Below are 27,992 nucleotides of genomic sequence, written 5' to 3'. Positions count from 1 at the left end.
TGTGAGTATCAGAAGAGATAGTAAGACAGAGAGAGGGGAGGAGAGCATGGAAGACAGCGAGAGAAAGGAAGGCAGGCTACGGCAGTCTAAAATACACAGTCACTGTGATGTACACATAAGGTTGTGTGATGAGAAACTGCAGACCAAGAAAGCTTCCCCATTAGCATGTACTGGTGGCCCCAAATCCCTCAGTGGAAGAGCTGCCTGTCTTTAAAATGAATGCAGCACTGAGCCAAAGGTGGACAGAGTGCCGAGTGTACGGTCTCAGTCTTATTTTCCACCTGAGAAATAACAGGCATTTCAAGTTTTCCTCTTTTTGTGAAGTGCTTTCATTAAAGCCCGTCTACTTTGGACCTACATCAGGCACAGCAAGTGACAGCAGAACGCCCATTCAACACTCCTGCCTTCATAAAATCATATGGACAGCTCATTATGGGCATCGAACACACCAACATTCACAGTCACACACAAATACAAAGTAGAGATTAGCCCAAAAAACATGAATATCCAAATACTTACACCCTACAGACCGATGAAATATGAGTGAACACACAACAAACAGGCCCATTCAATAAATGACCTATGTAGGCACAGTGGGAACCTCTGAAGGTTCAGAAAGACCACTACTGCTGACAGTAAGTATTACAATCCATTCCAGTATATGGTCAAGGATTATTATAACATTAATGCAGACCCACGATCAGTCAATTCAACTTCTACTAAAGCAGGCAGACATTTACAAACACCAAGGACTCGTCAGCCAGGGGCAATTGCAGGTGTTAATAATAAACTAAAGCAAATAAAGCCTTCGTTAATTGTATTATTTACAAATGCGCTTCTTCAAAATGTGAAAAGAAATGTGGAAGTTTAACATGATCCACATGAAAACAGTAGAAAACATTACACAAAACCAACACAGGACCTCATCTCTAGTTCATCTCAAACAGATGTACTGGCAACAACTGATGAATCCAAAAACACTGCAGATGCAGGTTACATGTGAGCTATATTTTTATATTTATTTATATTTATTTATATATATATATATTTATTACAGGACTTACTTCTATCGGTGACTCTGGTGTTGGAAACAGTCCACCTGGAAGTGTCACCAAGGTAACGGTTAGCAGTTCTCCAGCTAACTAGCTAGCTAGCTACCTCGGTTAAAGACTAACTTAAACACTCCTCTAATTAAAATCTTACCTAAATATTATTTAAATAAACGCAGTCAATTAGCGATGACACTTACCCTCACTGCTCTTCATAGTAGTTTAACAAACGAAAGTTTATGTGTTTGGAGTAAACACTAGCCGGATGTAATGTAGCTAGCTAACGTTACAGCAATAATTTGGATAAATTCACGAGTAAAAGTTAATAAAAGTTGAAAAACCCGTCTCAGTTCGGACAGGTGTAGAACAGGTGAGTTTGTTTTTACTTTTTCTATGATGGCGCACGTAAACGATGGCATTAATGAAACTTAACGTTAGCAAAAGTAGGCAAATTTATACATATAAGAGACATTTTGAAAAATAACATACGCCGAATTTATTATTCCCAGTTTCTGGTTGGTATGCTGTCTAACTATTAGATGTTTTGATAGCTACAACTAAATCACTTCCACACTAAGGAGAATTTAAAAAACATCTCAAGCCAGTTCTGTGGTTCGTCGTTCTGTAGTGTAGCGGGTTCATTGACATGTATTTGCGACATACATCTGAAATAACTTTACTATCGTTGTGTTTCATGCTTATATGTTCTGGTTAAACAGAGTTATAGCTTTAATCTGTAACATTAATTTGCACTAGCGTTACGTGTTTTAACATGCTCTACCTTGACGAGGCCTCCTGGAGCTGTGAGACACAGCCGGAGCTGCAGTCCTGTTGTTGTACCTGCAAACACCTGTTGTGCCTCATATCGACCCCTCCTTCATTTATTCATTTATTATTTCATTTATTATTATTGTGAGTGTTGCCCAAAACGAATTGTTTTATGCATATATTTTTATGCAACCAACACACCTTTGCTTCACATTTACACTGCTAACCTCTACATAATGAGTCTGGTTATTAATGACCTGCATATGTCAGCCAAGTATGCCTGCGTTACTGTTTACTGTTACTTTGTGTGGCTATGAACATCTGATAAAAGTCCTGTGTGAATGCAAATCCCAAAAAAATCGAAATATTAACTCACCCTACTATCACTATCTACTTTTACTGTTCTCCGTGTGTAACAAAACGCACCACTTGACATCAGCATCTCTCCATCCTCGTTTTGATATTGTTTCCATCCATCCTACACATTCCTGGTCCTGAAGCCACACCAGTCAAGTGCACAAACACACATACTCTCTCAGATACAGCTGCGGGATGCAGTCCGTCTCTCCTCACCTCTCTGTTACGCTTTCTAAAAATGTCACAGCACACCCACTCACTGGCATACATATTCACACGTAGAAATACTCATACTTTATTGTACAATTGTGAACATATGCACACAGCCTGACTGATCACATCCGGATTCTTTCAAGTAGAACTTACATTACTGTGAAATGAAAGATTTAAAAAATACAGTTCACTTATCAAGTGCTATGATTCTCAGATGTCCCTTTGAAGGAAGTCAGCAAATAAATTAAGAATACTTATATAGTTCTCTCCACATGCATCTTCTTTTATTCCTCTTGTGATGTGCCACAAATTGATGCCCAACAGTCACAAGAGCACAGCAGCACACATGACAAGTAGAGAAGTAGAGAGAGGAGGGAAGTAAAGTAAAAGGGGGATGCCATGGGTGTAGATGAGTCGAGAGACTTTTGAAGGAAAAAAACAGAAAAAAGACAAAAAGAGTGAGAGGCTGAGTCTAATAAGAACCAAGAGACGTTGTGCTCGAATCTTGTGGTGCCATTTGAATACAGGGCAGCAGCAGCTGGAGTCTGTGTCGAACAGCTCTGCACTTCACACAGAATCACCATCAGGAGAGCATAGCGCTGGTAGTACTCTGCTGGAGTCTTACGCTGCTTCACACACTCCCACAGACCAGCCTGTGTGTTAGCATATATGTGTGTGTGTGTGTGTGTGAATAAGTTGGAGCTCCATGGTTCTCATTACTCAGCCACTATAATGTGCTCGCCTTTCTAGCTTACCGTATTGGGGCTGGTGTTCCCACTGTTGGCTTACAGAAAAAGAAAAGGACTGGCCTCACCTCTGTTCTGAATGCATTAGCACACATCATATTTTCAATCTGGACCTCAGCACAGGTTCCCCATAAGTCTACTGCATAGTAACAGAGAGTATGCAAGCGTGTGTGTGTGCGCACGAGAGAGAGAGAGTTTAAAAATACCCATACTCCTGTTCGGTGCTGATAAGTTGTATTATGAGAAACTGCTAGGGCAGGTAGCAGGGTCATTAGCATGACTGCCAGATTGAGAGGTAGAGCAAGGAAGCAGAGAGGGAAGGAAAGATGCAAGGGAAGAAGGAAGAAATAAGACTCAAGTTTCCAGAGTTTTTCGGGAAACAAGTGAGCATCCAGAGATTGGTAAGCTCATAAACTAAAGACAAACATGATCCTCTGACCTTTCACTCTGTCTTTCTCAGCCACTCCCAGACTGATAATTGGCATCACTACAGTCCACAACGTCTACCTGCTTTCATCATCTGCAAACATCAAGGTCCAGCAAATCAGAAGGTAACAACTCTCTCATTTAGTATTTCAGTATCTGTGTCTGTTGTGTCTGTAATGTATGTGTAAAATTCATCTTTCTCACAACATTTCTCTTTTTGCCACCACTGAGACCTTTGGAAGGGACTAAATTATGTAACTGTACATGAGCTGAAGCTAACTACACTTTAAAATGCAACATTAAAATGCTACTTATGCACTATTGCATAACTAATAAGCCCATAATAACATTCTATAACTTACAGGGGGAATCCTTCCACTTCTGATACATAAAACATGTTTTGCATGTAAAAAAACATGTAAATTGGATCAATTTTATTGCATGTATATAGGTGTTGTATTTACTACACACACCTTTAATTTTATAATTTATCATTTATCAATGGCACAGTTGCGTGTGACCTGAGGATCATTGTTTCTGTTACATTGAAATCCTCCCAAGTCTCTATACACATATCCACTCCATCATCTTTAAGTCCACGTCTCACCAAAAATTCTCAGAGGCCTTTTTGACAGCTATTCCAACACCAGTCCGCTGCTTTGTGCTTTTCAACACCAAAGAGCCTGTTTATTGTTTCCACAGACGCTACTTCAGTGTTCTTTGTGTTGCTGTTTCTCCCTTTAGGAACAACAAATCAAGGAAAGTAAAACTCATATGGATATAGGACATGCCCTGACTGTAAAGAGACAACATAAAAAGCCAAACGTTAACGGGAAGGCAAATTAAGGTCTGTTTTTCCCAAAGTGTTGGAGGTTAGTTATAAGCTTTTATCCATGTCTGTTGCCTGTTCAGTGGTGTAGGAAGGCTGCAAAGCAGGTTTTTATTAAGAAATTCAATTCTTATTTTGAAGAATTGACAGGGGCCCTTTCCAGTAATATTGACTCAGTCATTAAACCTCACTTCTACTCACTGAACTAAGGCCTCTCCTGAGAAATGTAAAGAGTTTTTAATATTATTTGACCAGAAAAGGTACAGCACTCCAGATTTCAGCCACTTTCAGATTTCAGTTCCCCTGGAAACTGAATAAATGAGTGTGAAAACAATAGATGTGTGTATAAACATACATAAATCTAATAGATTCAAATTGCTTGTGACTTGTTACTTTAAGAAAAGGAAATGTATCTGTACATAAATCATACAGTGTTTAAAGTCATACCCGTATTTAGTACATCACACTGCAAACAGCTGTTAGCTATCAACCCATTTACATTAATGAAATTGTTAGTAGTGGTGACATTGTCAGTTATGCTATGTTGTATAATATAATCCTGTAGATTGTGCTGAAACAAGTATTCAACACCCAACTGTTGTGATGTATCAACAAAAACCTGGTGCAAGCTAATCCTGGTCCCAACTTACCTTCAGTTTTCTACCTGCTCTTGATGTTGCAGTCAGTGCAATGTGAAAAATGTTGAGTTCAATGTTTTCTTAATGCCTTTTCATAAACAAACTACAGGCCTGTTTTACAATCTCTTACTTAATGAAGGTTTGGCAAACATTTGTCACAGTGTAATTGAAATGATCTGTGGATCAAAACAGCAGATTTTATTCCACATAGGACTTTGGTCTGCAACAAGCGGGCTCTCTAGTAATGAAAGGTTTTCTAAAACTGTAAAACACTTAATGTCAGTCTTAATTCTACTACTAAGATGCAACTCATGTCATATTGGGAACCATTAGAAGTAGGTTATTGACCTGTTTTGAGCAATAGACAAATACTAACTTAAGTCAACCTTGATGCCTCTTAAACTGAAAGGCACAACGTCATTACAACGTCACAACTGTCTGGTTTCTTCTCTAACACTAATGAGCAAGCGAGAAGGAGAGAGAGAGAACCCTGATTAGTCTGGCAGCATCAGTGTCAGACACTCAGTGGGGCGTCCACAGCTCAGTGTGTCTGTGTCTGTGTTATGTGTATATTCAAGCATTTGTATGGCTGCCAGGTTTTGCATGCTCTGTTTTTTTTTTTTTTTTCATGCCATCCTTCTCTTTCTCACTTTCTTCATCTTTTCTGTCATTCTATAAGCTCCAAAAACTCTGATCCCTGCATTCGCTCAGTCTGGCAAATGACTGCAGGGGCTGACAATCCACTGTCAGCATGCACCGCCACAGTCAATAACGCTGTCCCATGTCACCGCACTACACTGGCTAAAGCTCACATTTCTTATCCCTCCTAAAACCGCTGCTTAACAGCCCTTCTCTGCCTTTGCCAATCCTGCTAAACGCATCGCCATATCCCCCTCATATCTCCCTTCCAAAACCCCACCCTGACACGTTTTTGGTTCTCCAAATGACCAGAACATCCTTGGGTGAAGTGAATGCTGAATATTTTAAGGCCAAGAGTAGCACCCAGTGAAATTTGGGACCAAATGTGATGTGCTTTTCACGATGCCCCTGAATTCTAAGCAAGTGATGGGTGACTGATCTAGCTGTCTTTCTGTAACAAGATGTGGTCATGTAGGCTATACTCAAATACACACGTGGATTGCATACACACATATACATGCACGGGAAGCACTGAAGCCCAGGCAAGTGTTACCAAGAAATTGTAGTCTCCACGATAATCCACTTCTCCTCTATCGTGTTCCATTAACCTCAGTGAACACACACAAACTGCATGTCTCAGCCTACACAGGCCTTCACACACACACACACACACACACACACACAGACACATGTCTGTCACTGTCAAGGCCTGTGTCGTCCAGCTCCATTGTATCTGCATGAGGCTGAGATAATGGCATCTGTCGCTGCTCCTTTTGTCAGCACTGTCCCCGACCCCTGCTCACTGCTGGTCCCCATTAGCTGGCTGTTGGCCTGCTGGCCCATCCGCTCCACGCTCTGCTGCCTGTCCAAGAAAATACAAGGGACTCCTGCCCCTTCTTCTAACTTCCACTTTCGTTATCCGGTCCTCATCCACCTTCTGCCACAGCTGCAGATTCAAGGTAGTTGAATTGTTTAGTAAACTGTAGAGGTGTAAACTTGAAAAGGACGATGGCAGCTGTCGGTTTGATGATAGATTAGACTTAGATGAAACTAGGATTTTTGTTGATCCCTCACTTGCTCCACACATGTGTTTATAGTTCATGTGGCAGATGAATGAACCATATAAAAATTTTGGCTACTAAAGAAGAAGAACTAAAGAAGTGAAATTGTACTTTCTTAAAGGCAATGTTATCAAATTCCCTGTGAATATATTAAATTTAGTACTAAAAAGAAGTACATTTTTACAACAATTTACAATAAATAAAGGCAACCTTTTTTTGTATCCATTGGTTTAAATAGATCAGTCGATCTGAATCATAAAATGCATTAAATCCAGTTAGAAATCATTTTTAAAGACCCATGAGACAAAATATGTCACAGAACTCACAATGCAGCTGAAATAGAAACGCACAGTGTCTCAATGCTTATTCTTGCTCTTTATGCTAAATTCAGTGGCTAAATTTGAACGTCAGCTACAGGAAGCTCAACTATTACGTAACTTTAAAACTCACATGTTTAGCCTTGGGTATATCTCTGGGTATTTGTGTTTTGATATTTAAAAGTTACTTTATGGATCTCTTGCAACAAACTCGTAATCTTAACTTCAAAGCATTTTGTCATTGTATTACCTCACCGGGAACTTCATCACTTCTTATTTTGACCAGAAGTGAAGCAGCACTGTCAAAAATATGGCATTAGCTTGTCAGATGTGTGCTGTTGAGAGCTCTGTTTGCAGACTGTAGTAGAGTAATGTCAAGCAATCTCTAAACCGTCCATCTCAGCACCAACTTCCCTTTTCTACCCTGCATAATTACACTCACTGGAGCTGCTTTGCCTTACACTATAACAAATGAAGTCTGTATTACATCTGTCACCTACCTGAGCCGCCTCACTTGGTCACATCATTTTCCCCTCGTCTCTCATAAGCACTGCTAATAAAAATGTAAAGATGGGAGATAACACACCGCTGACTGAGTTTTATTAAGAACATAATGGCAATATCATTGTTGTAATGATACTAAGACATCTATGATGAAAGGCGGACCAGCTTGCGGAAGTGAGCGGGACATCACAGGCAAAAGTATACTCTCCTGGCCTTATTTCATTATTGGTTAAGATTCCTTATTACGGACAGGGGGCGAAGCGGTGTTGCCTTTGATTAAACAAGGCAATTTCAGCAGCTGCTACAAAGCCAAATTACAGTTGTACATCATGCAGCTCAGTCTCTACTGCTTCCTCAGCTTCTCCTCAGTCTTCCTTTTCTCCAGGTCTCTCTATCTGCAAGTGCTCTGTATGTGATATTGATCTGCATGTTGCCTGCACTGTGAAGCAGAAAGACTGAGGGAAGGGTGAGGGACTACAGTTAAATCAGCAGACAACAGCCCCATCTAGAGACTGCTTCAAGTCACTGTTTGACTGAGTGAACAAAACACGATCCACATGTCGATATTATCCAAATTTCTGCTCCACGCATATTGGATATTTTGAGTTGTGATAAGTTTACGTCAGTGGGGGCTGCTAAATGTGATTTTATCATAATTAAACTTACTCATCCAAACTATAGTACACACTATTATGTGAATACTTTTATCAAAAATCAAACACACTTGTAGGACAAAAGTAAAATATGCTCAGAATAAATGTTTTCTTGCATCATTTGTTCTTCACTTCAAGACACACACTTGATTTTTGTGCACACAAAACCAAAAACACAAATACAGCTTTAGTACGTAACTTGTCACTCGCTTCTCATTTTAACACTTTACAGTATTACTATTATTTTTATTATATAGTACTAATATTCATGTTGTTTTATAGTGTTTGCTACATTTTATTTTAGTTTTTAATGCTTTGATTTTCTATAGTAGCTTTACATAATGAATGTAATATTGTAGTTTTGTTGAAAGTCTTTTAAAGTCATTTGTACATCTGTTCTGTGTCTCTTGGATTTTTCCAACTGGGATCAATAAAAACCATTATTATTATTATTATTATTATTATTATCAAAAGGACAATAAAAATTAGTCTAGAGCAGTCCTTTAGTCAATCACTCTGAGGTTTGAAAAAAAAAACAGCCGTGCACTGAAGCTAAATGACCTTCAAACCATCATAAACACAATCTCTCCCTCTCTCTGAATACAAACTGACTCGCAGATCAACAAACCATCAGGTTGACAGGCCTAACCTATCTGCCATTAGCCCGTCGAGATATCACACTTTGCTTTAATTCACCATCTTTCAGAGTGTCACACTTTATATTCCTTGGCATGGGTAAGCTACATGTGGATGCATAATTTATCTCAAATTAGCGCCTATTTGAGTAAGCATCAAAGCAAGGCGGCTAAGGTTGGAGGAGAGCTTAAGGAACCGCAGGGAAACCATCGCCAGGATTAATGCGGGAGATTTTTATAAGAAATTACTGGCTTAATGAAGTGGATAAAAAAGCTGTCAGTGTTTTATTGCATCTAAATTGTGTGGAAGTGGTGTTTAGCTGTCTCGCCTACTACCCACATAATGGGTCGTGACAGTAGCTTTGAGGCTTATTTAACTTAACTGTGAATAACTTGCATGGCAAAGCTATTCACGGAGTTGTTTTTATATGCACCAAACCAGAAAGGGGATTTTATTTATTTATTTTTGCCTCTCCCTTCTCACTCATTAAGACGCCATTTAAACAACTCAACTCAAGGAAACGTGACAATTAACAGTTTATCTAGTTTCATATTAAAGAATAGTAGAAAATGCTAAAGGTTAAAAAGGTCATTTAGATCATTAATAGAAATATGTCGTCAACATGAACTTGACTTCTTCATAAATAAGAGGGGTACTAAACCTTGTCTCATCAATACCAACTAATCCAATTTATTCTGTTGTTATGCTCACACTGCAGGCCCAATAAATGAAATTAATTTTTTTACTGCTTCATGTGGTTAAAGAGCTGCTGACATTTAAAGTAACTATTAAAGTTACTTTAATACTTTAAAGTAACTATTAAAGTTACTTTAATAGGTATGAAAACAGTTATTGGGCATGGAGAGGAGGCAGAAATTAATAATAAAAACACTGTGGGGGGACAGTTGAACAGTCCTGCAGCACCATCTTGTGTTTGTTGGTAGGTCTGCTTTAGTTTTTATTGTACAGTAAAAGGGAACGTTATTACTACCTATGCTGCTGCATCGATTCACACAATAGTAAGACCAACATTTTAATTTTCATTTATTTCACACAGTATAGCATCACATTACATGAAACCAGTCATCCAGCAAGGTTCTGATGTGCACGTGTTTATTTTCAGGTGACTGATAATGATCTCAAGACCTGTTTCAGGAAGCAGGTTCACAGACGTACCTGAATACCTTTGCAGAATAAAACCCACAACATGTACGGATGTGGAAACATCTTACTCAGCAAAGTTATCCAGATAATATGTTAATGCTGCATCATGGGTCAGGTTTCTGGTCTTTTGATGCAGCTAGTCGAAGTTTCCGCATCTCTTATATCACTTTGATATAAACAAGCCAAACACAACCTGTGTGTTATTGTAATGGCAAAAGTAAATTTGGTCTTTTTCTGTTATCTCTTTAATTCTTTTTGTTAGTTCCACTTTCCCACCTTTATATAAAATGCGCAGTGTTATGGTTGAGAACAATGCACGTTGACAACACACACACACACACACACACACACACACGTATACATGCATGCTTGGAATGAGAACATTGTTTTTGTGGATCCTGCTAATCAGAGCCAAACTAAAATCAAAATATGGATTCCTTCTTTTTGGCAGGACTGAAACTGTAGGTGGAAAATACATGCAAGTTTCAACCAGTTCACCTCATCAAAAACTCTTTAAATGTGGAGTGACAACCGCTCCATCAGTCCTGCACCTCAACTAGACCTAATACATTTCATTTTGAGAAGGCAACACATTTTTAATCATGACATATTTTATTGTGTGTGAATCGTTTAATATTTTGGCAGTGCTTTTTAAAAGAACATCTCCAAACTTCCAGCCAAACTAGTTTTTTTTTTTTTTTTCTTACAACATCTCAGAAAGTCAATCAAAAGTTTAATTTTCAGTTGAGAATACACAGAAAAGTTACGTTCACTGATTGGAAATAGTTTAATTATGGTAAGCTGTTACAGAGAAGGAGGACATTTACGCTTCTGTAAGGTTCCTTCACTGGAACAGATCTAATCAAAACCTTTCACTTACACTCATACATTCATACATACAAGCATACATAGATACGCCCCACACACAAATTAGATGGACAGCACAATCCCTTTCAGTCACAAAATCTTGTTTTCCCTTCATACGTGAGACCAAAGAAGCAACTTTTGGGCAGCATTCAGGTCAGGTGAGGTGAGTGGTGGTGAGAGAAAGCTTGCACTGCAGTCAAGCTTTATCTACATAAGGCCATCTCTGAACATGTGTGGGTTAAGACTAGCAGTTCACAGCCGCCATATTTTAAATCAGCACAGAAGTGGTCGGGGTGGGTTCATCACAAGACAGATTCCTGCAAGAGGTTAATGCAGAGGTTTGTTTTCCCTCCTCACATTGTTTGTACAGAGAGACCAGCAGCTAAATTTCACAGCCTTTGACCGCTTTAGGAAATCCAAAGAGATATAGCAAACACCTTTTTCTGTCCAAGTGTAGTTTTACTCTCGTGACGTCCTCACAGCCAACACAGTGCTTTGCATTCATCTGACGCTCGAATTTCTCTTCCTCATCAGCCTGACCCCTCTGTGCTCCAGTGCTGCTCCCACACCCTCCTGGCTTGAGTCATCTCTCAGTGCTTTAGGTGCTGGGAGCAAAGGGATTGTGATTGGCGCGCTGGTGAGCCCCAGTTTAGTAGTCTCTCCTGTACAGGCTCCCTGGCCCTTCTCTGTCTCTCCTCCCCTCTTCTCTTTTTTCGAGTCTTTTTATTTTTTAATTTAGCATCAGTGTCTAGACAGTGTTGCGCGGTGTGCCGTTCAATGCAACAGCCTTGTTGCAGGGCGAGCCTACAGTTGGGGGGCCCAGTGGACGTTGGGTGGAAACACCCACCTCAAATACTTCGTGGATGGCCTTCCGGAAACAGTGGAAATTGTAGTCTATCAATCCTAAGGAGGCAAGAAAAATAAAATAGTTTTAGTTTATGATGACATATCTATATATGCTAAGTTAGTCAATAATAGGAACACCAGTGTTAAGAGTCTCAGCGTGTACATTCATGTTGACATACTGTACAGCACCCCCCTATAAAAAGTATGACACTACAAAAAGGAACTGTTACATTGCAGAATATCATGATCATACGTAGAATAATGTGATCCAATACAACACCCAACACTCTCTTATTGTATTGTACTGCATCATAACAGGGCAATCTAATGTAATAATTTGTAATTATATGTATACATCCATGTAACCAAAAGGAACTAAATACTGAAACACAATGCTACAAATCCAAAAACCTCTTTCAGTCTCAACTTTAGAACACATCACTTATTGCACAACTTAGGAGGTACACCACAGATGAAGATCAGCTGTCAACTTGTCAGCAGGGTTATTTCTTCAGAGCAATTTCTAATTTTTGAGAAAATGACGCTGACAGGGGTTGAGACATTAAAAGGAAAGCCTGTTACAAAAGTGGGTACATGGAGAAAGATTTAGAAATGTATCAAACAAGAAACATGTAACAAATCAATACAAGATTCAACACTTCATGAGTGTGTTCAAGGTATTTGGTGTTTGACTCATATTAGTAGCTAAAACACAGCCTCTGTTTACGAAATCTGCCCATCAACTTCTTCACACTGTATGCTAAATCACCAATATTTCTTTAATATACTTACCTGAAACACAATATATTGTATAGGTGTGATTTTCAAGTTTTCATTTCACACAACAGTGCAATGCTAGAATAACATGAATAGAAATATGAAACCACTTGACTCAAGCCACAACATCATTAGCCAAATTAATCCAGGTGAGCTGCAGAGGGGTGCAGATTTTCCTGACAGCTAACCTTTGCGCTCGAAGCTTTCTTCTCGCAGGATGCAGACAAGGGCCAGGAACTTGGTGACCTCTTTCAGGTACAGCACAGTGGTGTTGTTGAGCTTGATGATGGCCATGGACTCCTTATCGTAGGCACTGCCGCTACCGTCCTCCCTCAGACTGGCGTGGCACAACAAAACACCACAATGTTAAGGGGGAAAAGTGATGAAATAAAATTCAGCTTGTGGATGAGGTCATTAATTAAGCAAATAAATGCAAAAATTAATTCTGCTTCAATGAAGCATCCTCAGACAACTCATGGGTGAACTCCACATCTTAAAGCAAGAGGAAGATACAGAAGATTCAAGTAAATATGTTTTTGTATTTAATATGCAAATTTATACAGAGAGTTCATTCAAAACATATTCTACAGTCTTCCACACACTGATGATAGAGTCTATACCTGTTCATTTGAATAGGGGAGTGTGGAAAGCATTGATATAACCTAACTATGACTTTTGGTAAAAGACCGATTTAAGAAATAACACACTCACCCATAGATGCAGGAGACGTCAATGACCACATCGATCATATCGCAGCACAGTTCATAAGACTGCATGTCTACAGGAGAGCTGTCTGTGGCGATGTAGATCTTACTGACCACGTCAAACAGAAAGGCTTTCTCTATCCCTGAATTCTGCAGCGACAAACATCAGACAAAGAAAAGCAAGGAGAAAAAAAAAGAGAGAGACAAAGAGACGAAGGGGGATGATTCATTATAATGTGGTAAAAGAACAAGACATTTCATCAGCTTAGTCATGAGAGCCGACTGTAACCTGATTACTTAAGTGTATGTAAACACTCTGAATGAGAACAAGAAAAACTGCAGTACTATATTGAATTTTTATGATTATACCTTGATTAGTCAGGCACTTAATTAGCTCAGTTGGAAAAAACACACCCATTGCTGTCAGATGAAATGTGTTACTAACTTTGTTTGAATAGTACTGACTGTATGAACATTGGAGGAAACACTAAACATAAAGTGGCTGGAGGTGACTCACACAGGCGGTCACACATAAATCACGCAGCCAGTGACAAAGTTAGTTCTGCTCTTGACTCACAGAAATGAAGATGTTGAGGAGGTTCTCCAGAGTCGGGAGCTGAGGGATGAGCTTCTGCACCACTTTGCTGAAGGCCTCAAAGATGGAGTGGTCGTAAATACTTGTCAAGTAAAAGCTGGATGACATAAAGATAAAAGGAAATGAATAAGCAGTTAGTAGCAGGAAACACTTCTCACTTCCTCAAAAAGTGCATGAAAGCAGGTAAAAATACAGTGTGTCACGAGTTCACATGACAAACAGATGCACAATAGTAGAAAAGATCTGTTAATCTGCACATTTCAGCCCAATTCAGACGTAAAAACACAGGAATTAAGATAAACGTTAGCAAAAACTGTGCTCATATGACTGCTGTGGACACACTTGACCTATGGACTTTGGTGATTGAGGTACATAAATAAATAGGTCAGACTGAGGAAATCGGTGGCTTGAGCCAAACAGAACTTATTGCACGCACTTGGCACAAGCTCAACTTTGCACTACACTGAAGAAAGCAACAGAGAGCCACAAGGAAACTTAAATATCCAGGACCGCTCTGAATAAACAACAACCTTACTCCACATAAAACACAGTCCGGTCAGGACAGCCTGTTCAATATGGTACACCACACACCCCCACTTTCTACACTACGTGTCAGGGCTGCAGTTAACAATTATTCTTTGTTTTTGTTTTTTTATTAGGGCTGAAACAAACCAACAAATATTTAGTAGCCTATTGATTATTATTTTTAATCTACTAATCATTTAGTTAATAAAAGGCTGGGTAATAATTTCAAAGAATTTCAACTCATCAATTTCCAAATATAAAATCAGAGAAAAGGAAAACATCCTCATGTCTGTTTAGGTATTATATACTGTAAATTAATAACATTTTCGCAGACTAACTATTTTTCCATTAAGGAATTTTATTGATCGCTCTAAAAAAATAATGGCAAATGATCACTAAATGTTCTTCATTATTTTAACAGACTTATTATTTTAGTCGATAAAAGACAAACGGTGGCTTCAATCGATCAACAATAATTATCTAAGCGTTTTATTTGCATATGTAATTGTCAATACTTTCCTGAGAAAACCAAACAACCTCCTTCAGTTGAACAGTGACATTAAGAAACATGAACCGATACTTGTGTACTTTAGCCCACATCATCAGTGTGCTAAACCCTTTGGAGCCTGAATCGTAACAGCTCTGGTATCTGAAGCACAGGTCATTGTTTCTTAATTAGGAGGCCAAAGAGGAATCTCGCAGTAACACCAAGAGTATTCAGACTATTGTATATGTAACACAGGAGATTTAATTAGGCCTGGAAATTAGCTCATAGTTCATAGATTTCAAGACTTTTTAAGGCCACATTAATGTCATTTAATACTTTTGGTCATAAGGTCAAAATTTACAACGTATGAAAATTCAACAGAAAACCAGAAGAGACCACATGGCCTAGAATTAGTTATGATTTCTTCAGTATTTCACAGCACAGTAATTCTACTAATATAATTCCTTTGGTTTATACACACGACATGGGCATGATAGGGAGTAGAAAATGTGTGAACAGATTAACCGATAAAAATAATGATTGAAGTGATGATTTTAGTTTTTGTCCATTTGCCATGATGACCTTCATGGCTGCTGTAGCTAGGAGTAGTTATAGTCCTTTCTACTAGTCTGATATCATGACAAAAACGATGAAACATCCTCCAAACATAATCTAAAAAGCCACAAATATACAGATGTTTCTACATATATGACACAAGTACAAATAAAAGCTGGACCAACCCGACCAGGCAGAGACCACAGACTGAAATGCTGCACATACATATTTCAGTTACAATTTCTTTCCATTGTTTTTAACTCACAGATGCTTCAGCTGCTTCCAACTGGGGGATTAAATTACAAATTGCATGCATCAAACGCAATGATGCTGAGAAAAAAAAGGGGCATTTAAGGATGCACCGTCATTACTGACTTATTTTCACCTTCAAACTTAACACAAATTTGGTTGGGTGAGAGGTACGACGGGCCGCGCTCTGTGCTGACATATTAACACCTACATGTGTTGGTGTGGCACCAAGTTGTTCCAAATCAGATAATTGCTGAGAAGAATACGGAAGTAATGTGTTTAACTTAGTATTAGCATGTATGTGTTACACACGACCAGCTCTTTATGTTTCATTCTGCTGTACCAACCTGTTAGAGCTCATTTCTAAACTGTGACTGTGTTTTTTAATAAGATTTGGGTAAAGCTCCTGTACAGAATTACTGTAATCACGTAATGTGTTGAAACAACATGTGTTGTTACTGTTTATGCAAGTTTGAAATGTAGCCTAATGTAGCTTGAGCTACCTCTTAATGAACAGTACAATACAGATATATTTCTACTGATAAAAATATACAGCTCTTAGGTGTATTTTTATGATGCATCAGAGCCATTTTTTAATGTCTTACTTTTTACCAGGCACTTGAATTTGTTACAAAAAATTTACAAAAAATGCTTAACTGGTGTGAGGTTTGAGAACTGTGCATCTTCATGTACTTGTGTTTCAAAATGACTACATGTCTATAGCAACAAGATTTTACAGATTAAGAAGTAAAATAACAAAACGTTAGATAGAAAGTACCTGAGATGCAGCTTCTCTAAGCTGGCATCAGCCAGGTCGTCGTTGGCTCTCTGGTGGATGTCTCTCTGGGTCTCGATCTTGTGATCGTCTGACAGGCCGTCCACTTTGTGGATAAACACCTCGAAGTTGATCTCTGGATTGACCCTGTAGGCCCGTGACACAGTCAGGTGAAGTCTGCCCAGAGCCTCCATATAATCATCCTGAAACACAGAAGATAAAGTATGAACACACATTAGGTACATACAGTATCTGCAGAAAGTAAATCATAGATGAAGTTGTATGTGAAAGTGTTTATTTTAAATCGCAACTATCCTCTACACCTGCATTAATTCCTGCAATCGCCACTTAATCGTCTTTATTTCTGCTACAACAGGATAAAACAATAAATTACAAAACAATTACACTTTGTTAAGACTGCGAGTTAAAATTACATCGTATCGCTCACAGATAAATGTGACCGTTTTATGCTTGGACGATATTTGAGATCTGCCATTTTAAATATTATACTACAGTATTTAAAATGGCAGCTGTAAATTTAAATATGTTACTAAAAGATAAATATTAATTACAATAACAAATTTGCCAGGACTAATTCCTATCTGCAAAATCTGCTCCCAGACAGACAGAGCTGCACATTCTCATCAATGTGGTATGACAAAACTTATTGTTGTTTCGTTTCCTACAACAGCAGAATAAAAACAGCTCTCGTCTGATATCACTGTGTGACCGACCGCTGAGACAAACTAAATCTCATGCACCTCATTGAGTACAAATAAACCCTGCAATCAAATCAGCTGCGGCTTACATCGCAGCTGAGATTACTTCTTGAAAGCACTTAGGGTTGTATGAATGGCACAGGCATAAAAGCCACAGCATGTAATTGTCTTTTATTCCAGCTACTCATCACTGAGCTTGAGGGTGGAAAGGAGCTCATAGGAGTTCAGTGCTTTACACCAAGAGTTTCTGGGAACTAAACATGTTGTTTCTTTATGAATGCAGTTACAGCTCGATGTCGCTGTGAAACAACCCGTTAACCTCCAAGTCAAATTATTCCTTTTCTGAATTATTCACCTGAGCATCAATGACAAATATCAAAGCCCCCGTTCCTCTGAAGATCATCTCGTAGTCGAAGGTGGGGTCGAAGAAATCCACCTGGCCTGGAAAGTCCCAGATCTGGAAGTTGACGAAGGAGCTGCTGGAGATGTCATCTTTGTAGATCTTGTTGGTGCTTTCCAGGAACAAGGTCTCATTGGGAGACATTTTGTGGAAAACCACCTGAAATGAGAATTAGGTTCATCTTTAAGTAAAATAAACACAGAAGACTTGTCTCTGTGATTTGGGATGTTCAGAGGCCTAATACAAACCTAGAAAGTTGAAAACACATATCCTTGAAGAATCTTTAGGTGAGTTAAATCATAAAATAACAATGGGCTATATTACACCTACCAGATACTGCTAATACCTTAATGTAGTTTTTAACAACTTTTTGAAGACATGTTTAGAGTTTTCTTCACTGGATAAACACAAACCGATTTACTGTACCATATTCTTCACGTGTTGCCAAATTACCTGTATCAAAATAACAATGTTTTCCTGGAGGAAGTTAACACAACAGTGCAGTATTTTGACTTGTGCTATGATTCCAGCTCAGAGACGTCATCTGAACATCACATGATGTAAAAACTGCAAAAACAAACATCACTCTCCAATCAGCACTTTTCAGATGTGTGTTTTCAAACAGCAGCAACAAGGCTGCAGATGTGTCAAGGCCACTTTACGGGTTGATCTGGGTCTTGGTCTGAATACAGTAATGGGTAAAACTGCTCCACCACTGCCTTTCTAAATGAGGTTGCAGGACAATGAACCGGCAAAAAGCCCAATCACATGTTTTTCAGCCCATACTGGAGGATTACAGGGGAACGTTAATCAGAGACTTGAGGATTCGAGGATTATAGAGAAATGGCTCAAGTGTGAATGTGAAGTTCATTCCTGTGAAGTGGAGCTCTTTACTTTTATTTCCTCCTGGCATTTTCTGTAGGACAGGTTCCTGGTGTGTCACGCTATACTGAGCCTGATTCTACTTCCCCCTTGTGTTTTAACATGAATAATAAAATATCATAGAAGTTACAACTGCATCACATTAAATATTTAACCATGGTGCCAGTCTTAAAGTTTCAGACTTGAAGAGTTTGTTGGAGGCAACCAAACTTGCTGCAGGAGTTTGTTAGATCAGGCGAAGGGAAATAAAAGCTGGAAATCTGGAAAATATAATATCAAACTTTAGTGAAACTAACACTAATTAAGTTTTATTGCTTTTGCCACCCTTTAAAATAAAGAAAAACACATCTACTTGTGTCATTATAAAAGTTAATGCACATTTGTTTAATAAAACATGAAGCTTTGGGGGGAAGGATGCCTTTTCCCAGTGTACCCATGGTTTAGACCTTTATCTACTAAGTAAACTAATCAAAAGGCAGGTTAGCCTATATCAGGATCTGGGAGGGAGCCCTGGGAGTGTTGGTTGCTCAGCACTAGAGCTGAAACAAATCAATAACATGAAAAACAATCTGCGACCATTTAGATAATCATTTCTGTGCAGTTTTATAATGCAGTGAACTGAATAAACTGGATTAGTTGAATATAACAACATCACCTTGGACTCTTCTCTATTTTTGATGCTTGTTTGGTGGTTGGGGGGGGGGGGGGGTGTCTTTAGGCTCCCACCACATTAGCAGTTAATCAGGATCCTATTTAAGCACACATGGAGACAGGATGTCCAATCTGCAGGTGCTGCACTGATTTGAAACTAAAACTGTGAGCACTTGCAGAATGAGAAGGTGTGGACGCTTTGCTGTCATGTGAGAGACACACATCAGACCTGCCCCATGCCTCACAGCTGGGTGGGACTAAGATATATGTGACATGTTGGACAAGTTGCTAACCAAACAGTCACATGCTGCATGTCCACATATCAATAAAGATGCACTGAGCAGCCTCTGTCCACCAGGTTAATAATTACTGCTATAGCTACCTCTAAGCTAGCACTGGATGCTAACTAACCCCTCTAGCTGCTAAAAGAACAGCTTTTCCCTGTAGTTCTTGCACTTTGGTGTAACCAGACGTGTTATCAGCTGGATCATCCTTAGCTATTGTCACTGGCGACATGCTAAACTCACTCGCTAACTAGTTAGCTTCTCTGGCTAACGTCCCGTTCACTTGCGTGAAGCGCAGGAAGGCGCCGCGGCTCGCCGCGAAAAGCTTTGACATCTCTCCCTACCTTCTGTATGGAGGATTTCCCACTTCTCCGCAAACCCATGAGCAGGATTCTGGGTTTGCTGTCGGACGGCGACGGGCTGTCCTCGATGTCGGCCTCTTCACCATAACCGAAATCTTTGGGGAACGAGTCCGCAACCCCGTAGCTGTCAGCCAGCTGTTCCACCTCGTACTGAATCGACATTTTGACCTAACGACGGTCGTTTCCCCTATTCCCCCCCTTATTTATCGGTCGCCACGCCCGTGTTTGTGTCGGATAATCGGTATGCGCCACAAACTAACGTTACACGATGAAAATACTTTGTAAATAAAGCCCCGGCTACTTGGAAACACGGAGCGTGATCCCACACATTTCCTAAGGATTTCCTCTCCCTTGAAAAAACTCGCCCTTTGATCCCACCCCTCGGTTCTGATTCGCCGCCCGGATTACAAAACGAAATATGATTGGTCGAGCCGCCTCTCACTCTACTGAGGTTTGTCGCTGTCACCTGACTAGTACCCAGACTTGTTTTGTGACCTATCACCCGAATAAATAGCAAATACACCGTGTTATTACAGCCGTTTAAAAGCCGTTTAATGCTTCAGCATCAATTCACGATCCGAGCATTTTGTATTTAGCTTAAAAACCGAGCATCTGGCGAAAATTGTTTAAAAAGGAGCAAATACAAAGTGAGAAGTTGTGTTTGTTGTGCGATGTCTCCAGCAGATGGCGACAACCTAACTTGAGTGAAATGGAGACTTTCAATGTCTTCAAAAAATGTCAGAATTTCAAAAAATAACACAAATTGAAAAAAAAAACAGCTGTTGTTGAGCGCTTTTATTTAGAAAATAAATAATTGGAAATAATCAAATTGAGGATATTTAATAGTTTTCTATTGCAAGCCCAGAATATGCAGGTTTTCAGACACAACTTTTACCCTCTATCAACACATAACTATTCGTAGCAACGACTTTATGTTGTCTTTTTAAATACACTGATAACGAATCTGGAGTTTTTATTTAAAAAATAATAACCAGGTGTTATTTTTTTTCTCAAGTTAATTCGCGTGATAGTTATTTTTACGAAGGGCACCTGAAGGCAACACCCGTTACTAGAAGGAAGGTATTAAACGAAACGAAACTTTTCCGGCCCGGTGGTTTTAACCTGCTTTCAAAACTGGACGCTGTGAAAGCGAGAAACACATTAGGTGTATTATCTACTAGAAGAAGGCCAGCTCTACTGACTGTATCACTATGGCACATCACAGAGTAAGTGTGTTTGAAGTAATGCTCCTGAGAAACTTTTTCCCGACTGGTGGCTGTAAGCTAACGTTAGCTAAGCTAATGTTAGCTAGCTGGGAGTTTAGCCCGAGCAGTGATTAGACTGGACCTCTGTGACAGCACCTGTTGTTCTCAATGATTGGAGGTGTTAAATATTTGGGGATAAACTTGCTTGGAACCCGTGAAATAATGGCCACAAACCAACTGTTTTACAGTGTTTTCTGCTGCAGGTCATGCAGTTTAATATCATTATAGCCAGCTGTGGTGCATTTAGGAGCTTTGCAGGACACCTGGACCAGAACCTCTACATGAAGTGACTGTTAACATTGGGTCTAAGTGTTGGATTATCTGTCCACACAACACAATGAGATGCAGGAGGACCACAATGAGACTCCGAATAAGAAATAAAACAAATAAAAATAGACATGCAAACTATCACAGTGGCAAAAAAACGACAGATCCAATGACTGCAGATATATAAAACAGCCACCAAGAGTGAGTGTCCTGCTGTTAGGTATGATAGATGTCTTTATTCAAATGAAACACAGAACTAACTGTAAATTACTTTAACCATCCTGTTTGTCTTGTAAATATCTGTAGCTTAATATCTTTAATAGTACTAACATGTGTTATTGATCCTCTTGGGGAAATTGTTGTTGACATTTAATCCCCAAGGGATCAATAAAGTATGTCATTAGACTTATTATTATTGTTGTTGTTATTTAACTAGCCCTGACGGTTAAGGGTTTTTTTTAATCAGTAGGTTGGTGATAATATGTTGCTTTTTTCCAGGGACTAGGTTCGGACTCTAAAAGGGAGCAGTTTCGGAGATACCTGGAGAAAGCTGGTGTCGTTGACAGTCTTACCTGTGGTATGGTACTTTTTTTTTTTTTTTGTTTTGTAGAAATGACAAAACACTGGGTTTAGGGACTATTCACAAACTTCACTTTAACTAAATCCAATTACATAAACCAGGAGAGTCGCAGTCAAAGTTACAAGTGAAACTTGCTTTTTTTTGTACAAATGAACAACACAGATCCTCCTCTGATGGATTAAACTTGTGAAAATACCAATAAATAGCTGAATATTGAGGATTAGGACTATTTCAACACACACAAACAATATTAAATGTTTTTAACAACATTTGTTTTTTACATCACTCTATTTTCTCTACTTGTATTTGTATTTACTTGGTTTTTTCCCCATTTCGTTTCAGTTCTTGTGGCTTTATATGAACAAGCTGATAGACCCAACAACGCTCTGGAGTATCCTTTTAAACACATTAAGCTCTTCTTGACACTCCCAAATAACTGTGTGGTTGGTAGAGAGTCAGGTGTGTGCCTCCACCCATTGCTTTTACACAACAACATTTTAAAAAAAAGAGAGAAATGTGAGAAATAAGTAGCACAGTTTCAGCAAATTTGCTCTGTAGATTCCTTAACCAACTGTTTTTAGGTTTGTGAAGCAGCATCTCGGTGCATCCGGCCCGACTTGTGAGGACACTGAGGCTCTGCAGCGGGAAGTGATTGACCTGAGGCAGAGGTGTACACGACTGACAGAGGAAAACAAAGACCTCAAAGCAAGGGTAAACTTAAATAAATAAACTTAATACTTTAAAAAAATACATGTATGGGATTTCAATCAACCACTGTTAAAAGGTTCTAACATGCATCAACCTTTTTTTTTTTTTTTGACTCTCTGCAGCTGCAACGTTATGAAAATGTATCACACAATGGAGCCACGGCTGACTAAACAACAGCACAGCTTTGGTTTAAATAATGTACATTTACTTGCTGGCACTTTGAATTTATAGACAAGACAACACTCTTAAGTAAAAATCTATATTTTTTATGTATCTGTGCTGTATTTAGTACGTTTCAGCTTCTACTTTGTTTCTCTAACTTATTCTGTACACGTATGTATATTTTTGTCTTGTCCGTTAAGTCTGTTCTTAAGACTTTTTTTTTTTTCGTTTGAAGGGTCTGTGAAGAGATTCTATAATTAATGTCCAATTATACTGCTGATAAGTTTATTTGTACTGCTAATGTGATCAATATATATAGTGTGTGATAAATACACATATTTCCAAAGGCCTGATGTAAGTAAACTGCTCACAAATGACACTGGTAAAATAAAGCACAGTATTCTTCAGTATTGAGCGTTTCTGTATCACTGATTGAACCAGTTTCTGTACAGCAATGTTGCAGATATTTTAATTGAATATCAAAACATTTTGATATTAAGTGGAAGTTAATATGCATTCAAAAAAAACCAAACAGATCAGATAAAACTGGATTTGTTTTTTTACAGTGTTTAAATGTTGCATAGTTATGAAAAATATCACTATAGACCATATAAGGCCCATTGTTGACTTATAACATTACGGTAGGCCGTCAAGATGTAGATTGCAACATTTCTCATATTATTTATGCTATTATTTCAATACAGTTCATGCAGATAGTCACAGTGGAAACACAGGTTAATTCCAAAAATAGTTGGATAAATATATAAAATCTACAGTGCAAAGTTCTTTTGTTTCTTTCCGTATTGCGAATAAAACTAGTGTCAGTTGCTCTAGTTGAGATACAGTGGGTTTTTAAAGAGAGCTGTGGAATCCAAAAGTCTGATGTAGAAGTTAAATCAGTATCGCTGTAACATGGTCTACCGTGTGCCAAAGAAGGAACCTGTTTACATTTCCAGGTCTTGTTTGCTGCTCGTGTTACTTCACACTGATGTTCTGCAGTTGGTAGAAGGTGGTCTCTGGTTGTCCCTGGATCCTGAGCTGGAGTCATCCAGTGACTCCGGGCTGGAGGGCCAGCTTTGATGTTTGGCGTCTGATTTCGGCTGCGTCTGAGTGGAGGGAGATCCACTACTGGCTTTGGCACCTACATATGAATCTGTGTCAGAGCTTTTACCCTCCAGCACTGTGGAGCATTTGGACGAGCCATGAGCCTTCCACTGTCTCTTCGATTGACTCACTGGTAGCGTAGCAGAGGACGAAGCATGAACCGCTTTCTGTGGGCGTTTCGGGGCGTCCATGTTTCCTTTATCACAGCTGTCTTCCTCAGTACTATGTGGGCCAAGATGCGAAAGGTCATCAGCCTCTTGCTTTGGATTAGCCAGAAAGTCACAGCATGGCGTGGAGGCCTTAGTGGTAGTTGAGGTGTAGTTATATTCTGCAGGGCTTTGAGCTGAACGTCTGCACAAATCCTGCTGAGTAGCCATCTCGTCCTGAAGAGGTTTACTTAGGTTTGGGTACATAATGGTGCCCTGAGCCCTCTCCATCAAGATGTTGTACTCACTGGGTGCAGAGGCGGTTGTTGCTTTCCGCGGTGCAGTGGTGCAAAATTGCACGATGGATTCTTTTTTGGTCTTGTTCATGTAGTCCTCAAGTTCATCTCTCTCATCTTTCAGGTGAGGGTACAAGTCCAAGATGCCCTTTTTAATCTTCTTGTAACCCAGGTGCATGATCTCCAGAATGCTTAGGAAGAGGGAAATCGCAGCTATACACTGCATGAAGACCATGAAGACGCTTTTCTCCGTTGGTCTGGAAACGTAACAGTCTACTGCGTTAGGACAAGGATCCCGCTCACACTTAAAGAGCGGGTAGAGGTGAAAGCCATACAGGAGATACTGACCTGTAATGAAGGCCACTTCAACAAGAGCACGAGTGGCAATATGAGCCACGTATGTGCGGAGCAGGGAGCCTCTCAGAGGAGCTTTATTCAGCTTCGCCTGGTCAAGCTGCTTCATCTCCCGTTCAATCCTCTTCCTAGTTTCTGCCATCTCCGCGTCGACCAACTCCAGCTCCTTCCGCAGGAGAGCCTTCTTCTTCTGCCGTTCCTTCTCTATTGTCCTCAACCTGTAGAGAGCATGGCCCATGTACACCAGCGAGGGGGAGGACACAAAGATCACCTGCAGCACCCAGTATCGGATGAGGGAGATGGGGAAAGCCAAGTCATAGCACACGTTTCTGCACCCGGGCTGCTCTGTGTTGCAGATGAAGTCTGCCTGCTCGTCGTTCCACACGTCCTCCGCTGCCACCCCGAGGACCAGCATACGGAAGATGAACAGGATGGTGAGCCAGATCTTGCCCACCATAGTGGAGTGGATATGTACCTCCTCCAAAATCCCCCCGAGGAAGTTCCAGTCTCCCATCTTTGCTCACTCTAACAAAGAGAAATGAAATCAATCTGCTCAAACTGTTTAAAAGGTACGAGTACAATGGACATGACAACATACCAGGGAGGTAAGTTTCAAACTATGAGTTCAGTACAAAACAGCAAAACATCAGGAAAAAGAGCAGAAAATTATTTTAACCTCCCGGTAGTAGAATTATGATAAAATCCCAGTACCTCTCTAAAAAACTAAAGTAAAAATGCACTGTGCCACATACATATATAAACCTGCAGCAGCATATTTAACTGGGCCTTCAGTGCATCCAGTAATATGTTCCCTGAGTTGCTCGGTATCCAGTTTTGTGTTAATAAAACCATTCCCCTCAGCAGTGTCACTATATAAACCACCGTAGAGGCCGACTTCTCTGTAGTTTCCATTTATCTTGCAGCAGCACTGACTGTCGGTCTGTCCTCGGGTCATGGAGCCCTGACACACTCACAAAAACGTTTTTCAATCATTAGTGTCCTCAACACGAGTTGCTGCACATCAGCTAAACTTGGGTGACCCCCCTCTGCTCCAGTGTCGCCACAAACAAAGTGGAAACAACTGAGCTATCGGGGGAAGTTTGCCAACACTGCTCTGAGCAGACAAACGTCAATAGCGGCAGCTTCACCAGTACATTTGCATCACGGCCCCACAGTGATGATGGAGCAGTAACCGGCTGTAACACAGACACTGAGCTCGGTTCGAGCATGTTGAATTGAGATAAATCTAAAATGATTAAGACCGTTTATATATTTGACTGCAGCAAACTTCCATGCTCAACATATTGTGGTTCCTCTAGGTGTGTGATTGATTAGCTTGTTATCTCTAGTCACACACACCCACTATACAGCTCGTGTGTTACATCTTCTTTTGTTCTCTAGCTTCACAGAGCACGACAAACGTATCTAGAAAGGTGGAGACATTTGTTAACAACAGGAAAAGGCTAACCCAACACCAGGACAGGCCTAATGTTTGAGTGGTGACTGGATTCAGCTTCGGGCAAGATTTTTTTCCACCCGTCTGTTAATTTGAACTTTTCCCCTCCCTTTCTATCCAGCAGATCAGGATTGATTCAAATCAGTCTGGTACAAACAACATTAGGGCAACAGAGGGTCACACTGGGGGAACAAACATACTGTGATGATTTCACTGCTTTTCCTCTTTTTCCTCTTTCACTTTTTCCAATCAGTCATTAATTTAAACTCAAACCTCTGCAGTAAAAGTTAACAGTGTTAGAACAACAATTAATTACGGTACATCTACAGTGTGTGTGTGTGTGTGTGTGGTTGTGTTGAAGCCAACGATGGTGTCACAAGTAGCTGAAAACAATATGGAACTTAAACAGATGTCGTGTAAGGATCAGATCAAGTAAGATATCTAAACGTTATCTCTGAAAACTGAATTGACATCTTCTATTTTGTTGTTAATGACTTCACTTTCCAATAAATAAACACACTTAAAGGAATCAACAGTTATACTTTTAAACACATGAAATAAAATGACTCAGTGTAATAGTTTCTTTCTGATGAAAAATGAATTAGTGTTAGGAATTAACTGGACATGATATTGATTGTTTAGCAATTTTATACATTACAATATGACCTAGTACATAATTACATAATATACATAATGCATAATGTCCTAGTTTCTGTAAATTAAAACTCATCTATGTATCTAGCTGGTACCTTTTAACTGTAGCATTGTACAATGCTTTTCATAGAAACCTTCCAAATGATTAACAACAAAATACCAGATTCATTTTGGAAATAAAAAAAAATGTTTCAAGTATATTATTTAGAAAATCCAGGATCTGTAAATTAAACATTACCACATACTTCTCAGGAATAAGTCGTTGGCGCAGAGCAACAAGTTGTTGTTAGGTTGTTTGTTTGAAGCCACTTACTGACAATAAAAATATTTATTTGTTGGAGACTTATAACTTGTGTAGGTTTTCTGTTTAAGTCACTTCATATAAAAAAGACATTTTAATTTTACAGGGATACATGTTAAAACTTGAAGACCTGGGACACGAGTCAGAGAGGTCATCGGAGTTCATATTCTATTTCTGTGGTACAAATTTAGACCAATTTAATGACTGATCACACTGTTCAGACCCAAATTGTGTAAAGTAAAGCTAGACCCTTTGAGCAATAGCGCCGCCAATGGGCGGCTCTGAAAAACCTGTGGCCACCACATGCTAAATTCTGTTAGCATATTACTGGAAGATCCCATTGTGTGTTAGCACCAAGCTAATAGATAATTAACAGTAAATTGTTGTGTTTCTGATAGCTATGCAGGAGTTTATATATATCTATATCTATATCTATATATCTATATCTATATATATCTATATATATATATATATATAGATATATATATATAGATATATATATATATATATATATATATATAATCTTTCTCTTTTAACTTTACCTGATTTATTTAGTATGTTTTTACTTTCACTTTTAGACTGTGATTTGTATTTTTCCATGTGCCAACCTGCGTTTTGAGCCTCTAAGTGTTTGGGGCACCTGCTCAGTTTCTCTGGTAGATAATCCAATGTCATTTGTGGAGAAATCATATCAGATAAATGATCTTTATGTCCTAAAACATGTCTGGTGGAGATTTGTACAAATTAATAATAATAATATCTAACTATAAAATGTATTAAATGCAAGATGTTCACCACCTATTGCTCTCTATTGTCTTAAAATGCTCTGTACGGTCAAACAAACCCAATCTGCAGATTGCAAACACATCCTGCAGATTGCAAAATGTTTCATGCATCTAATTAAATATTTATTTATAAGGCATAAGGTAACATAATTTTTCACAATGTGTCATTGTCACAGCAGACACGTTTGTAAAAATGTAAAAAAACAAACAAACAAAAAAAACAACTGCAGTAAGGA

General features: G+C 39.2%; 3 protein-coding genes across 3 annotated transcripts; 1 reads left to right on the top strand and 2 right to left on the bottom strand.

Moving 5' to 3' along the window:
- Positions 1-10,773: 10,773 nt before the first annotated feature.
- rragca (Ras-related GTP binding Ca) lies at positions 10,774-20,044 on the bottom strand. The gene is made up of 7 exons (XM_026372723.1): positions 19,661-20,044; positions 17,455-17,658; positions 16,384-16,583; positions 13,772-13,886; positions 13,202-13,344; positions 12,679-12,827; positions 10,774-11,770 (listed from the first exon to the last, which is right to left on the bottom strand). Exons 1-7 carry the CDS (start codon positions 19,838-19,840, stop codon positions 11,616-11,618), a joined length of 1,146 nt encoding a protein of 381 aa, XP_026228508.1. The 5' UTR covers positions 19,841-20,044; the 3' UTR covers positions 10,774-11,615.
- Positions 20,045-20,731: 687 nt separating this feature from the next.
- Positions 20,732-23,070, top strand: LOC113169075 (c-Myc-binding protein-like). Its single transcript, XM_026370213.1, has 5 exons — positions 20,732-20,904; positions 21,709-21,787; positions 22,133-22,181; positions 22,372-22,501; positions 22,621-23,070. The coding sequence occupies exons 1-5, from the start codon at positions 20,890-20,892 to the stop codon at positions 22,666-22,668; spliced, it is 321 nt and encodes a 106-aa protein (XP_026225998.1). The 5' UTR covers positions 20,732-20,889; the 3' UTR covers positions 22,669-23,070.
- Positions 23,071-23,571: 501 nt separating this feature from the next.
- Positions 23,572-25,074, bottom strand: cx55.5 (connexin 55.5). Its single transcript, XM_026372032.1, has one exon. The coding sequence runs from the start codon at positions 25,072-25,074 to the stop codon at positions 23,641-23,643; it is 1,434 nt and encodes a 477-aa protein (XP_026227817.1). The 3' UTR covers positions 23,572-23,640.
- Between the last annotated feature and the right edge of the window lie 2,918 nt (positions 25,075-27,992).

Source organism: Anabas testudineus, chromosome 16, assembly GCF_900324465.2.
Source record: "Anabas testudineus chromosome 16, fAnaTes1.2, whole genome shotgun sequence".
Taxonomy (NCBI): domain Eukaryota; kingdom Metazoa; phylum Chordata; class Actinopteri; order Anabantiformes; family Anabantidae; genus Anabas; species Anabas testudineus.
The sequence above is the reverse complement of the archived record's forward strand: the minus strand, read 5'-3'. Positions and strand labels throughout refer to the sequence as shown.